The sequence below is a fragment of the Phyllobates terribilis genome, unplaced genomic scaffold, assembly GCF_046119375.1.
Source record: "Phyllobates terribilis strain yellow unplaced genomic scaffold, ASM4611937v1 Scaffold_1__5_contigs__length_1240528914, whole genome shotgun sequence".
In the NCBI taxonomy this organism is placed as follows: Eukaryota; Metazoa; Chordata; class Amphibia; order Anura; family Dendrobatidae; genus Phyllobates; species Phyllobates terribilis.
This window is the reverse complement of record NW_027362761.1, coordinates 813240803-813256607: the sequence shown is the minus strand read 5'-3', so window position 1 is coordinate 813256607 and position 15805 is coordinate 813240803. Positions and strand designations below refer to the sequence as shown.

The 15805-nt window shown below is 43.1% G+C and overlaps 1 protein-coding gene across 2 annotated transcripts in view; it reads right to left on the bottom strand.

The window, feature by feature from the left end:
* Positions 1 to 342: 342 nt before the first annotated feature.
* The window catches only part of LOC141152682 (17-beta-hydroxysteroid dehydrogenase 13-like), a 67312-nt gene continuing 51849 nt past the window's right edge, over positions 343 to 15805 (bottom strand). The window contains exons 6-8 of one of the 2 annotated variants that reach the window (XR_012247136.1): positions 4677 to 4777; positions 3520 to 3636; positions 343 to 3318 (exon numbers count right to left, since the gene is read on the bottom strand). Coding sequence is in view for 1 of the 2 variants with exons in the window: in XM_073637246.1 (XP_073493347.1) it covers positions 3228 to 3318; positions 3520 to 3636 (208 nt within the window). In the remaining variant the exon portion in view is untranslated. The remainder of the gene's footprint in view (positions 3319 to 3519; positions 3637 to 4676; positions 4778 to 15805) is intronic. The other variant, XM_073637246.1, reaches the window with a different exon arrangement.

The window sequence follows — 15805 nt, the reverse complement described above, 5'->3', positions numbered from 1 at the left end:
CTGGGTTATGTCGAAGCGTTGCAGGTTATTACCACATAAAGTGACACTGGTCAGAGTTGAAAAAATTGGTCTGTCAGGAAGATTAGATTATGACATTAAATAAATAGGGATTTAGGATTAAAATGTTAGTTTTGAATTACCCCTTTAATATCTGCTGTGTTCTGTCTGTATTGTAAGGCCAGGTTCTCAAATTCCAGTTTTGCGTTGTTTTTAATCAGTGACCATGATCATGATTCAGGGACACCCCACAGAGTGACAAGGTCACTGTAACCAGATGGTGAGAGAACAATTCTTCTATATTTCCTATCCTTGTACTGTAACTATAGAACACACTATTTCCAGTCATTTTCAAAACATTTTTATTATTCATAATTATATCCCACCTCAATAAAAGCATTAACAAAGATTATAAAAAGCCCCAAACACCAAAAATATGGAAACTGCGAGCATAGCCCACTATATCAGTATGACAATGAACCACACTCTAAATTCTCCTTTCTAAAGTCTGGAAAATACAGTCATATCCATATTCTAGTATGTCCACACTGTTCCGATCCCACTCCGCCTCATGCAAAGATTTCATTACAACAGCCAGTTTTGGTAACAAACCTAGTAAAACCATAGCTTTCCACACTGATGTACATTTGCATGAAGCTGCTTACGAAACAATGACATTTTAAATTGTATAATCGCCGTGTTCAACAAACCTGCATGAAGGTTGTCGTGAATGTGAACTACATGACGGGTTTGACAACGTGCCTGGTGTTCACTTTTAAAAATGATTTGGATATGGGGGTAGATATTTTACAATTCAGTTTTTTGTGTTTATGGCAGGTACATGTCACAAGTGTGAAATTTGTTCTTCCTTCCCAAGGTGAAATACACTGCTCAAAAAAATAAAGGGAACACTTAAACATCACAATGTAACTCCAAGTCAATAACACTTCTGTGAAACCTACCTGTCCAGTTATGAAGCAACACTGATTGTGAATCAATTTCTCCTGCTGTTGTGCAAATGGAACAGACAACTGGTATAAATGATGGGCAATTAGCAAGACACCCCCTATAAAGGAGTGGTTCTGCAGGTGGTGATCACAGACCATTTCTCTGTTCTCATCCTTTTTGGCTGTTGTTTTGGTAACTTTTTCATTTTGCCATTGCTCTCACCCCTAGAGGTACAGTAGCATGATGCGGTGTCTACAGTACAACCCACAGAAGTTGCTCAGGTAGTGCAGTTCATCCAGGATGGCACATCAGTGCGAGCTGTGGCAAGAAGGGTAGCTGTGTCTGTCAGCACAGTGTCCAGAGCATGGAACAGATACCAGGAGATGTGGAGGGAGCCATAGGAGGGCAACAACCCAGCAGCAGGACCGTTACCTCCTCCTTTGTGCAAGGATGAACATGAGGAGCACTACCAGAGCCCTGCAAAATGACCTCCAGCAGGCCACAAATGTGCGTGTGTCTGCACAAACGGTTAGAAACTGACTCCATGAGGGTGGTATGAGGGCCCAACGTCCACAGATGGGGGTTGTGCTCACAGCCCAACACCGTGCAGGACGCTTGGCATTTGCCACAGAACACCAGGATTGGTAAAGTTGCCACTGGCGCCCTGTGATCTTCACAGATGAAAGCAGGTTCACACTGAGCACATGTGACAGACGTGACAGAGTCTGGAGACGCCGTGGAGAGCGATCTGCTGCCTGCAACATCCTTCAGCATGACCGGTTTGGCAGTGAGTCAGTAATGGTGTGGGGTGGCATTTCTTTGGAGGGCCGCACAGCCCTCCATGTGCTCGCCAGAGGTAGCCTGACTGCCATTAGGTACCGAGATGAGATCCTCAGACCCCTTGTGAGACCATAAGCTGGTGCGGTTGGCCCTGGGTTCCTCCTAATGCAGGACAATGCCAGACCTCATGTGGCTGGAGTGTGTCAGCAGTTCCTGCAAGATGAAGGCATTGAAGCTATGGACTGGCCGCCCGTTCCCCAGACCTGAATCCAATAGAGCACATCTGGGACATCATGTCTCGCTCCATCCACCAACACCACAGACTGTCTAGGAGTTGGCAGATGCTTTAGTTCAGGTCTGGGAAGAGATCCCAGAGGAGACCATCCACAACCTCATCAGGAGCATGCCCAGGTGTTGTAGGGAGGTCATACAGGCACGTGGAGGCCACACACAATACTGAGCCTCACTTTGACTTGTTTTAAGGACATTACATCAAAGTTGGATCAACCTGTATTGTGTTTTTCCACTTGAATTTTGGGGGTGACTCCAAATCCAGGCCTCCATTGGTTAATAAATTTGATTTCCATTGATGATTTTTGTGTGATTTTGTTGTCAGCACATTCAACTTTGTACAGAACAAAGTATTCAATGAGAATATTTCATTCATTCAGATCTAGGATGTGTTATTTGAGTGTACCCTTTATTTTTTTGAGCAGTGTATGTCCAGAAACCTTAATCAGCTAATGAGTTAAATCATATCTGTCTTTTCAGAATAAGCTGTCATGTGTATAACACTATTTCTGACCATTATATGACTTGTTTTCGGCATTTTTCCCTCTGTAGACTCTATCTCTAACTTTCAGTACTCTCTGAGCTGATGGGTAGAAACTAGCAGCTATGATGTCTCCCATAAAAAGCACACAGAATCAGAGTGATTCCTGCTTTTGTTTCTCTGTAGCACATTTAGCAATAACAGTATGAGAGACAATATACAGCAGCACTGAGCTGTGTGGCTGTGGATCCAGCACTAAAATGAAATACATTTGCTATAAGCTGTAGCATGATCTGTGTCTGCTTGTCTATCATTGTGCTGAGTGCTCCTCATCCCCCTCACCTTTCAGTAGGGTACAATAGGAGCTGTAATCTGATACCTCACTGTTTTGGAAGTCAGTCTTGGTCAATGCAAGTTTGGTCAAAGTATTGGATTGAGCAGTTTTTTTTTTCAGAATAGATGTTGGGTTCAGGGAGGAGGGAGGGGCTCATAAGTGGAGAAAGATTCAGATTTTCCTGATAAGAAATGAGTATATTATGAAGTTTATTATATACGCTTATACTGGTGATTTATGCTAATTTTATTGAAAAGACAGTGATATTTAAACAGTAGGTTATTTTCTGGTAATACGCTTCCTTAATAGAAAATTTCATTCCTATAAATGTTATCACCTGATCCCTAATTATGTTACAGTTGAGTAAACAGTGAAATACTGTAATTTCATCTGAGTCTACTTGTCCTTGTCAACGCTCCGTACTTTAGCATCAAAGTGTAGTCTTTGGAATGAATTCAAAGCGTTCAAGGCACGTTCTGGTAAGAACCTGTAAGAAAAGGAAGCAGAGACGTATATCTTATTTGAAGACTACAGGAATCATAACAGTACATTGTATATTAGATTGTTATAACTGGCAGATCCATGTAAAGACCCATTTCTCATGAATCTCTGGTTATCATCCCATAACCTGTCAGGTCATAGATGCCACCCCATTACTACCATTAATGCAATATTATCTGATACTTACATGTCCATCACCCCAATCAGTGACATAAACGATGGGACATAAATCATCTTCTTATTAATTAAAATACCATCCACCAGTGTCTTCGCTACATCTTCAGGCATTAGCACGGGAACAAATCTGAAAATAAATGCAATGTTTTATCTGAGAGAGCTAAAAACGTTTGCTAAAACAAGTCCCGCACAAAGAATAAATGTTTTTCTTCCCTTAGGGTGAGTCCGGATATGCCATAAGTAATCCACAGTGGTGTTAATTAAGATATTAAAATCTGCTGCATACCTTCATATCCACTGCACATGGATGGGGATGTGATAATCATATTGTCATGTGTTGTACTGTGCAAAAATCTGCAACAAATCCTCCATGTCTGACAGTGGCCATAGTCTACATCAGTGTTCCCCAACTCCAGTCCTCAAGAGGCACCAACAGGTCATGTTTTCAGGATTTCCTTAGTATTGCCCCAGTGATAATTACATCACTTGCACAGGCAATAATTCCATCACCGGGGCAATACTAAGGAAAACATGACCTGTTAGTGCCTCTTGAGGACCAGAGTTGGGGAACACTGGTCTAAATCAACACTGCGGAGAAATAATTTTTTATATAATGTATTCTTTCTACTATTGTCAGTCAGTGAGCATAGATACATGTCACACAGGAACCTAGCTGTCCTTTCTGCTCTATATCGACCAAATGACTGACATTCGATTCATACTGCCCAAACCGCGGGCAGACTGGATAAGAGGCCGGCTGCACAATTGTAGTCAGGTGTGTTTTTCTCTGAAGCGCCATATCAGAGAAATCATAGCTTGCAGAGCCAGCCAACGACAATAAGAATACACAACTAGTATGCCCCACATTGCTCTAGTTGATTGACAGGTCTCTCCCTTGTATGTACATCGGGAGAGACCTATCAGTCACCTAGAGAGGATCGCCTCTTCAAACTATCACAGGGTTTCTCAGTGTTTCAGGCAATCAGATTGCTTGAAACACTGATGTACAGCCTAGGATCGGTGCTGTAAGAGTGATCATAGGCTGGTGCCTGGCAAAGCCAGCCTCATCTGAGCCTGCTCTGATTGGTGCGATCGACGATGACATCGATCCCACCAATCAGAGCGCACAGACGCAGTGTGACCTGTCAATGACCGCCCTGTACTTACTTATTCTAGCTGCGGATTTGTACAGGGCAGGCACTCTGTGCGCCGTGCTGGGCCTTGTGGTGCCATCACAGATCTTGCTGCTGCCTGTGCTTCTGTTGCTCCTGAACAAGAAGAAGAAGAAAGAAGAGTTCCTGATCCTTGCCTGATCTCTTCTAACCAATCCCCCTTTCCCCACTTTCTGCTCCTTTTTCCCTCCTCCCCAACCCCACTTCTGCCATTGATCGAATTTTTTGGCAGTTTTTTTCTTTTTAAAACATCCTGCAGCTGCCGCGCACTGATCAGTGACGCAAATCACTGATCAACGTCCAAAGCTCGCTGTTTTCCAGGACTTTTTTTTGTCCCTGTCTGTTTTTCTCCCCCTCTTTTGCACCACCTCCATGCGTGCATCCAGCAGCCGCCAAGCGTTGATCAGTAACACATATCACTGACCCACACTCATGCTCACTGTTTTCCACAACTTATTTTTTCACTATTCCCCTCCCCCCTTTGCATCACTCATTGTGTGTGTTCTGATCAGACACGCACCACCGATTAGCACCCGTGTTCGTTTTTGGCAAGGACTTTTTTTTTCCTGTCTATTTTTTTTATCCTTTTTTTGCACCACATCCATGCGTGCGTACTACAGTCGTCGTGCGCGGGTCGATGACGAACATCACCAACTGGCCTCCGGTTGTTTTTTTATTGTGAAAAAATAAAGAATTAATAATTTAGATTAGTTGATAGGACTAGATTAGGGACAGTAAAAATATACTGTAGTAATCCCCGTCTACTAGGGTATTTTTTTCTGAATTTAGTTAGTAAAGAGTAAAAATATACCATAGTAATCCTTGTCTACAATGGTATCTTTTACTGAATTGAGTTAGTTAGTGTCAATGTGGGAAAAAAAAGAATCCGAGTGTCCGTCCTACAGCTGTCGAGCGCTGATCACTGACGCACATTAGTGATCAACCTCCGGTTGTTACTTTTTTTCTTTTATCTTTTTCTTTCTTTTCTAAATAAAAAAAAGTTTACACCATGCACTCAGACACACACACACACACACACACACACACACACCTGAATAAAATTTGGTACTTACACAAACATCACATACGTAAAAAAATGTCCCCCTCGTTCCAATTACTGTATTCAGCGGAGGACGCATACGCCTTCCACTGATAGTGATGGATAGGATCCCACTTTCCTTTATTTTTCCTCCTCTTCCTCAAGTGATGCTGAACCACCACGCAGACGCCCGAGGACAGAAACTGAACCAGCACCCACCATTACTGACCCCGTACAGACCTCAGCCTCCGAAGATTTTGAGCCACTGATTCCTGAGTTTGTGGTGTAATCAGGAATCCAATTTGACAACACCATCCTCACAGAAATGGACTTTTTCAAAGTCTTTTTCTCTGAGGATTTTGTAAACCTTATGGTGGCCCAAACAAATTTGTACGCCCAGTAATATTGGCACAAAACCTCTCTTCATCATTTTCTAACTGGACTCCTGTAGACACAGTAGAAATTATGATATTTTGGGGCCTGGTCCATCACATGGGGCAATATTGGAGTGTTGATGTTTTATACAACACTGCAGTGTTCTGAATGGCCATGACCTGTAAACGTTTTGAGGCCATCACAAATTTTTTGCTTTACAATGATTATGCACCGTGTCCTCACCGAGATGACCCCAACTTTGACCGTCTTTTCAAAGCTTGGCCTGTCATTAAGCACTTTAGCAACAAGTTTGCTGAGGTGTAAGTGCCCTAAAGGGACATCTGCGTGGATGAGTCCCTAATCCATTTCCTGTGGAGGCTCAAATTGCGACTGTATCTGCGCAGTAAGAGGGCCAGGTATGGAATTAAGTTCTACAAGCTGTGTGAGAGTACCTCAGGGTACACCCACAAGTTTGGGATTTATGAAGGGAAGGACTCCCGGATAGAATGCCCCCCTGTCCTGGGAATGAGTGGGAAAATTGTGTGGGATTTGGTGAACCCACTGCTGGATCAAGGTTATCACCTCTTCGTAGATAACTTTTATACCAGCATCCCACTCTTCAAGTCCCTCTCTGAACGAGCTACTGCAGCCTGCGGTACTGTCTGCAAAAATCAGAGAGACCTCCCTAAGATGCTAATTGGGCAGCTGCTCAGAAAGGGTGAGAGCAGAGCCCAATATAGCGACAACATGCTAGTGGTCAAGTGCAAGGACAAGAGGGATGTCCTTTTCTTGACTACCATACATGGTAATGGCAGCACTATATGAGGTACATCTACAGAAGTCCACAAACCACACTGTGTACTGGGGTGCAAGAATATGGGGGGAGTGGTTCTCTCTGATCAAGTCCTCCAGCTGTACACTGCTATGAGAAAGGCCAAGGTGTGGTACAAGAAGCTGGCCGTGCACATCGTACAGATGGCAATGCACAACGCATTTGTGCTATTACGATGTTCAGGCCAGACCGGTATGTCAGTTCCAAGAGGTGTAGTGATCAAGGCCCTAATCTTTGGAGATCAGGAAGGAGCGGTCCCCAGTACCTCCGGAACTGAAGGTGCTCGTATCATACCAGGCTAACATTTCCCGGTGGAGGTCCCTCAAACCACAAAAAAGAAAGGTCGCAAAAAAGGTGCCAAGTGTGTTATAGAAGGGGGATATGCAAGGACACCACTTATCAATGCAACACCTCCCCCAACAAACCTGGCCTGTGTATAAAAGAATGATTCAGACTATACCACACAACCATGGACTACTAAATTCATTTCTGACTGACACAACTCGCGTATACCAACCTGACGAACACTACACAACTCATGTATGCTAACCTGACAAACACTACACAACTCACATATGCCAACCTTATGCACTATACAGTACTCACGTATACCAACCTGATACATTCTACACAACTTACGTACTGTATGCCATTACATTATAAAATTTACATACCAGGAAAACGTAGATCAGTTCCAAAATGGGGTCACTTGTGGGGCATTTCCACTGTTTAGATACATCAGGGGCTCTCCATAACACCCGCAGACCATTCCATCAAAGTCTGCATTCCAAAACGTCACTCTTTCCCTTCCGAATCCTGACGTGCGCCCAAACAATGGTTTTCCCCCACATAAGGGGTATCAGCATACTCAGGAGAAATCAGACAACAACTTTTAGGGTGCAATTTCTCCTGTTACCCTTGTGAAAATAAAAAAAATGGGGCTAAAAGATAATTTTTGTGGAAAAAATTAGATTTTTTATTTTCACAGCTCTACGTTATAAACTTCTGTGAAGCACCTCGGGGTTCAAAGTGCTCACCACACATCTACAGTGGGTACGGAAAGTATTCAGACCCCTTTAAATTTTTCACTCTTTGTTTAATTAGAGCCATTTGGTAAATTTTAAAAAGTTCATTTTTTTTCTCATTAAAGTACACTCTGCACCCCATCTTGACTGAAAAAAAAACAGAAATGCAGAATCTTTTGCAAATTTATTAAAAAAGAAAAACTGAAATATCACATGGTCATAAGTATTCAGACCCTTTGGTCAGACACTCATATTTAAGTCACATGCTGTCCATTTTCTTGTGATCCTCCTTGAGATGGTTCTACTCCTTCATTGGAGTCCAGCTGTGTTTAATAAAACTGATAGGACTTGATTTGGAAAGGCACACACCTGTCTATATAAGACCTCACAGCTCACAGTGCATGTCAGACCAAATGAGAATCCTGAGCTCAAAGAAACTGCCCAAGGAGCTCAGAGACAGAATTGTGGCAAGGCACAAAAGTTACAAAAGAATTTCTGCATTACTCAAGGTTCCTAAGAGCACAGTGGCCTCCATAATCCTTAAATGGAAGAAGTTTGGGACCACCGGAAGTCTTCCTAGACCTGGCCGTCAAGCCAAACTGAGCAATCGTGGGAGAAGAGCCTTGGTGAGAGAGGTAAAAAAGAACCCCAAGATCACTGTGGCTGAGCTCCAGTGATGCAGTAGGAAGATGGGAGAAAGTTCCACAAAGTCAACTATCACTGCAGCCCTGCACCAGTCGGGCCTTTATGGCAGAGTGGCCCGACGGAAGCCTCTCCTCAGTGCAAGACATATGAAAGCCTGCATAGAGTTTGGTCAAAAACACATGAAGGACTCCCAAACTATGAGAAATAAGATTCTCTGGTCTGATGCAACGAAGATAGAACTTTTTGGTGATAATTCTAAGCGGTATGTGTGAAGAAAACCAGGCACTGCTAATCACCTGTCCAATACAATCCCAACAGTGAAACATGGTGGTGGCAGCATCATGCTATGGTTTTTTTATTCAGCTCCGGGGACAGGACGACTGGTTGCAATTGAAGGAAACATGAATGCGGCCAAGTACAGACATATCCTGGATGAAAACCTCTTCCAGAGTGCTCTGGACCTCAGACTTTGCCAAAGGTTCACCTTCCAATAAGACAATGACCCTAAGCACACAGCTAAAATAACAAAGGAGTGGCTTCAGAACAACTCTGGGACCATTCTTGACTGGCCCAGCCAGAGCCCTGACCTAAACCCAATTGAGCATCTCTGGAGAGACCTGAAAATGGCTGTCCACCAACGTTCACCATCCAACCTGACGGAACTGGAGAGGATCTGCAAGGAAGAATGGTATCCCCAAATCCAGGTGTGAAAAACTTGTTGCATCATTCCCAAGAAGACTCATGGCTGTACTAGCTCAAAAGGGTGCTTCTACTCAATACTGAGCAAAGGGTCTGAATACTTATGACCATGTCATATTTCAGTTTTTCTTTTTTAATAAATTTGCAAAAATTTCTACATTTCTGTTTTTTTCAGTCAAGATGGGGTGCAGAGTGTACTTTAATGAGAAAAAAAAATGAACTTTTTAGAATTTACCAAATGGCTGCAATGAAGCAAAGAGTGAAAAATTTAAAGGGGTCTGAATACTTTCCGTACCCACTGTAGATAAGTTCCTTAAGGAGCCTAGTTTCCAAAATGGGGTACCTTGTGTTTTTTTTTTTCACTGTTTACGCACATCAGGGGCTCTCCAAATGCGACATGGCGTCCGCTAATTATGCCAGCAAATTTTACATTCAAAAAGTCAAATGGCGCTCCTTTCCTTCCGAGCCCTGCCATGCGCCCAAACAGTGGTTTTCCCCCATATATGGGGTATCGACATATTCAGGAGAAATTTCACTACAAATTTTGGTGTCTATTTTTTCCAGTTACCCTTGTGAAAATAAAAAAAAATGGGTCTAAAGTACAGTTTAGTGAAAAAAAGTTAAATGATCCTTTTTTACTTCCACATTGCTTCAGTTACTGTGAAGAACCTGAAGGATTAAAAAACTTCTTGAATGTGGTTTTGAGCACCTTGAGGGGTGCAGTTTTTAGAATGGTGTCACTTTTTGGTATTTTCTGTCATATAGACCCCTCAAAGTAACTTCAAATGTGATGTGGTCCCTAAAAAAATGGTTTTGGAAATTTTGTTGGAAAAATGAGAAGTCGCTGGTCAACTTTTAACCCTTATAACTTCTTAACAAAAAAAATATTTCAAAAATTGTGCTGATGTAAAGTAGACATGAGAGAAATGTTATTTATTAACTGTTTTGTTATGGGACTCAAGGACAGGGACCTGGGAACATACTAGTTGCACACACACTAAGTAGGGAAACTACTGGGGTTGCTCAGGCACCTTCCTATTGGGGAGGGTACCTTATATAACTGATGCCTCCCAGCTATTGGATGGGGCACAGCCAAAGTGTGCGCTGCCCCTTTATGAATCGAGGAGCGTGCACCCTAGGCGCATCGCCGGGAGATCTGTGTGATGTGCGCAGGCCAGAGTAGCAGGAAGCCACAGCAGGGAATGGGTACTCCGCTGGGCGGCCGGGGCGTTGTGTATGTCGGCATCCCTGACTGCACTGGCGTTATATATGCAATTTTTACTGAATGTGGCATTACCCCATATGTGGTTGTACACTACTCTTTGAGCTCACAGAAGGGATTGGATGTGAAGGAGCGTTACTTGGCTTTGTGAACACAGAAAGTGTCAATAGATTGTGAGATCCATTAGCTGAGACCCTGAGGTGCCAGATCAGCAGAGACTCCCACAAGTGACCCCATATTGGAAACATCACTGCTGAAGGAATTCATCTAGTGGTGTAGTGAGTATTTTCAACCCACAGGTGTCTCACAGAATGTTTTATAACATTGGGATGTGGAAATATAATATTTTAGTGGTAAAAATGTAATTTTTTTATTTGCTGCAAATTTGTCAGTTACACAAGGGTTAATAGGTGAAACTGGATCCCACAATTAATTGCGCAATTTCTCCCGAACGCAATGATGCACCATGTGTCATCAGAAACTACTGTTAGGTCACACATCACGGCTGAGAAGGAAGGAGCGCTACTTGGCTTTTGGAGCCCTAGAGTAGTTTGCGGGCGACATTTGTGGAGCCCAGAAGGTGTCAGAGCAGCAGAAAAAACAAAAGTGACGCCATTGTAGAAATTGCACCTTTCAATGAATTCATCTATGGCTGCAGCGACTATTTTGTAACATCCACGCCAATCTTTATTCTGGTGAATTGCAAATATGCCAGTTTAGTTCCCATACATTGTGCACCTATACAGTTTAATGCCCATACATTGTGGCCCCATATATTGTAGCACCCCCATACACTGTAACCAGCTTGTCCTTCTGGTGACTTGTGGCCCGTAAATTGTTAAATGCTCTCTCCTCACTACAATCATGCCAAACAAGTGGCCGCTTAGTGCGGTTTAGGCACAGTGGGGGCTCAGAAGGAGGGGGCATTTGGATTTGGGAGCGACAATTTCACTGGATTGGATTTGGGGGCGGGGGAAGGGTGGGAACCATCGCATTTCCATAGTCTTTGTTCTACCTATAACATGGGACCCCCTATATTTCCAGTGACACATGATGAACCTGAGTGAGGGCTGGTTTTGTGCAGGATAAATTAGGATTTTTATTGGGCCTTTTTGGTGGGTACATTACATTTTTTGATCGCTTTCAGTATAAGGCTAGGATCACATTTTTGTGTTCTACGCTGAGCACTTATGTCGGGGTTTCCATGTAAATCCCACAAAAATGTGACTCAAATGAAAAGACAGACAGAACAACTCACTGTAATTAGGTAGTTATAGGTTATAAAAATGCTTTTTTACCAAAAAAAAAAAGTTTTTTTTCCGTTGCCATATTCTGAGAGTTGTAACTTTTTTATCTTTTGATGCACAAGCTGGAGATTTTTTTTATACCATTTTTGGGTACATAACGTTTTTCATTCAGATTTTTCAGACACAGAATGAACAAAAATTAGCAATTTAGTTATTGTTTATATTTTTCTTTGCGTTGTTCACTGTGCAGTAAAAGTGATGAGACTGATTTGTTCGTCAGGTCAGTATGATTACAGAGATACCAGATTTACCGTATTTTTCGGACCATAAGCATTTTTTACCCCCCAAATTTGGGAGGAAAATGGGGGGTGCATCTTATGGTCTGAACATAACTTACCGGTGGTGCAGTGGTGGTGGAGCGGGATCGCAGGGCCCTCCGTTCCCTCCCTCCACCAGGAAGGCGGCGGCAGCAGAAGAAGAGGTGAGGCGGGCCGGTACCTGGCTGGGGGCCAGGGCCTGGCCGGGTACCGGGGCCGGTGGCTGTGAGGCAGAGCTGCGTGAGCGGCTCTCCGGTGTCAGCGGCCATGTTCCTGAAGCTGTGATCTTTAGGAAAATGGCCGCCGGAGCCGGCGCATGCGCTCTGCCATGCCGGCAGCCATTTTCCTGTAAATCACAGCTTCAAAAAGATGGCCGCGGGCACCGGAAGCCGCTCATGCTGCTCTGCCACGCCGCTCACAGCAAGACACCGGCCCCAGTACCAGGCCCCCAGCACCAGTCTCCAGGCACCAGGTTCCCAGCACCAGGTCCCCAGGCCCCAGGCCACCAGCCCCAGGTACCAGCCCCCCAGCCCCAGGTACCAGCCCCCCAACCCCAGGTACCAGTCCCCCAGTGCCAGGCCCCCAGCCCCAGGTACCAGGCCCCCAGCACCAGGCCCCCAGCCCCAGGTACCAGGCCCCCAGCCCCAGGCACCAGGCCCACAGCCCCAGGCACAGGCCCCCAGCCAGGCCCCAGCCAAAAGACAGACACCGGCCCCCAGCCAGGCACCGGCCCCACAGCATCTCACCTCTTCTGCTGCAGGCGCCGGGTTCCTGAGGGAGGGAACGGAGGGCCCTGCGATGCTGCTTCACCACCACTGCAACTCCCCGCTGCTGGAGCACCGGCTTCTTGCAGCATTCTTCCACTTCCGCCGGCTTCCTGAAGGACCCTGTCTCCTGTGACCCCCGCTCCACCACACCCCCAGGTAAGATACCTATTCAGACTATAAGACGGACACCCATCTTATAAAAAATATTTTTTTTCCTGTTTTCCACCCCAAAATTTGGGGTGCGTCTTATGGTCCGGTGTGTCCGAAAAATAAGGTATATAGTATTTTTATGCTTTGCTACTTTTACAGAATAAAAACAATATTTTACAAAAATGTATTTGATTTTGCATCGCCATATTCTGAGAGCTGCAACTGTTTTATTTTTTTGCTGAATGAGCCATATTAGGGCTTGTCATTTTCATTGTCGTCTTCATTTATACCATTTTTTTTTTTCCATATGACTTTTTGATCGCTTTTTGTTAAATTTTTTGAGCATCAGTATGATGAAAAAGGGATATTTTCGGCCTGTTTTTTATTATTTTTTTTACTGTGTTCGCCGTACGGAATAAATAACATGACAGTTTTTTAGATCATTTTGTCCCAGACCCAACGATATAACTTATGTGTACTTTTGTTTTATTTTTGTTTTATCATAAAGGCTGCGTTTCTAGTGGAAAATCGGTTTTCGTGATTTGTGTGCACTTTTTTATGTTGCTTTTTTTTAACTCTTTTTTACATATTTACTTTAACTTTCTTTTTTACTTTTTCACTTAGTCCCACTGTGGGACACGAGTATTTTTTACTTTGATTTTTGGTCTCATTCATTGCAGTACTGCAGTGCCTGAGACCTGCCAGTGCGTCACTGACAGAGCCTACTAGACTCTTCTTATAAGCCGAGTCTAACAGGCCACCATTCAATGGGGTCATCAGATGACCTCATGGTACCATAGCAACGATCGGCACCGTGGGTGGTCGATCCTGTAAAAGGGGGTCTTCTAACCCCTTTTACCACTTAAATACTGCTGTCACGATAGAAAACAGCATTTAAGGGATTATTCTGAGCTACTAGAGATGTAGTGGATGGATTTAAAATGTTAATGGAAACAGGTGGAACTAACCAAAGCTGTATTGCGTCTGGCCTAAATGAGGGGAGAGAACGTAGGAGCATGTTGAAACGTGTTTTTGTAGAAACACTTGCTGAACTTGAAGTATGGCTTTTTTGGACTATTAATCCCTTAAATTATTATGTACAATGCAACAATGTACAATACAGTGATGACACAGTCTTTTTAGCAGCTTGGAAGCCCATATGGAGCATTGAATGCGTCTCATATTACAGCGAGATGAGCCAGAAGAGTACACTAATGTCATCACTGAACTCTGAAAAGCACAAATTGAATTACAAACCCGGCTCACTGAGCAACAAATGCAGCTTTTCAATAAAAAAGTGGAAAGAAAATTAGTTCCTGTACAAAGCCAAATTTAAACAATGTGAAAAACGATCATTTTCTCTGGTGAAAATAGATTATGATTCTAGACATGATTGGAAGAGCTATAAACTCTAACAAAACAGAGTGCCAAACATAAGAAAAGCTTGGACTATTGGACCACAGACTCTGTCGCAAACATCTCTGAGGACCCAGAAATTAAATATCATACCAATACTGCTGAAGAGAACACATTATTGAGAACAACCTTTTAGCGTCCCATCAAATGGGGGCACATGAAGAATAAGGGAGTCAGGCAGAGGTCAAAAGAGTGAGCAGGTTTTATGTAGAAGATAAGTTATTGTGGACAAACCAATGACTGTTCTCAATCTGATGAAGCCCTACACATTAGATGGCTCTCTGCAGAACAATGTTCAGCCAACAGCTATCTCATCCAATATTCCCATACACAGCAGCGCTTCTGTGTTCTCTATGACAGGTCAGCCGGCGACTTATCTCAGAGAGAAAAATGCAATCAACAGTCTGAAATCCGACATGTCCGTTTGACATCTCTCCCGACCATCAGTCAGCCGGCGCCCCATACATATTACACGGTTGACTGAAACGGTCAATATCGACTGGTTCATCCGACATTAGTCTGATGTGTATGGGGGCCTTAATTCTGATTGTCAATCGCTGCTGTCAAAGGGGTAAAACTACTATTTAGCAGAGATATTCAATCCGGTTGAAATCGATATATTTAAGGCAGCTCATAAGATTCACTTACATAAATGGTTAAAAAAAAATATTGAGTCTAATAATATACCAAAAGAAGGTGAAATTCTTGCAATAGTGGGTGCTTTTGATTTTGCACCTAACGATACCACCAGTAACACTAAGGCTGATGCCACCATTCTGTTAGAAATTACAGATCATTCTGACATTTCCAGTAATACTGATGTCAAAGTAGAAGCCTTTAAGGGTGGTTTAAAGTCTATTTTTATTCCCCCATCACAAACCACTAACACTGTTGATATTTTTTAATTTTTGAAAGCAATGGTGTACACTAGTACCCAACTAATCTAACTATGGGAGCATAGTGCCTTCAACAAACTAAGACCCAAAAAATATGTCATCATCTGTCGGGCAGATATGCACGGTATGGTGGTCCTTATTACAACAGACTACTATATCGCTGAGGATTACATATCGTTATTTGATCAAAAAACATATTCTAAACTTTCCAGTGATCCTACATTCTGGTTTCAAAAGAAGAAAAGAAACTCCTTTTGAGAAAAAAAATGTAGAATCTTGCATGCTCTACCTCCATGACAAGAAGGTGATAGATACAAGCTCTTACTTCAAAAAGAAGCCAGGAGGATAATTAAAGCAAAGCAATGGGTCCTATTTGATCTAATGACAAAAATGATGAAAAGTGTAACCTTCATTTTAATTATTATATAAATCAATAGTGCAAATAAAAGTAAGCAATTTTGTAATATCTTATAAGGGAAATTTGCTTCTTTCTC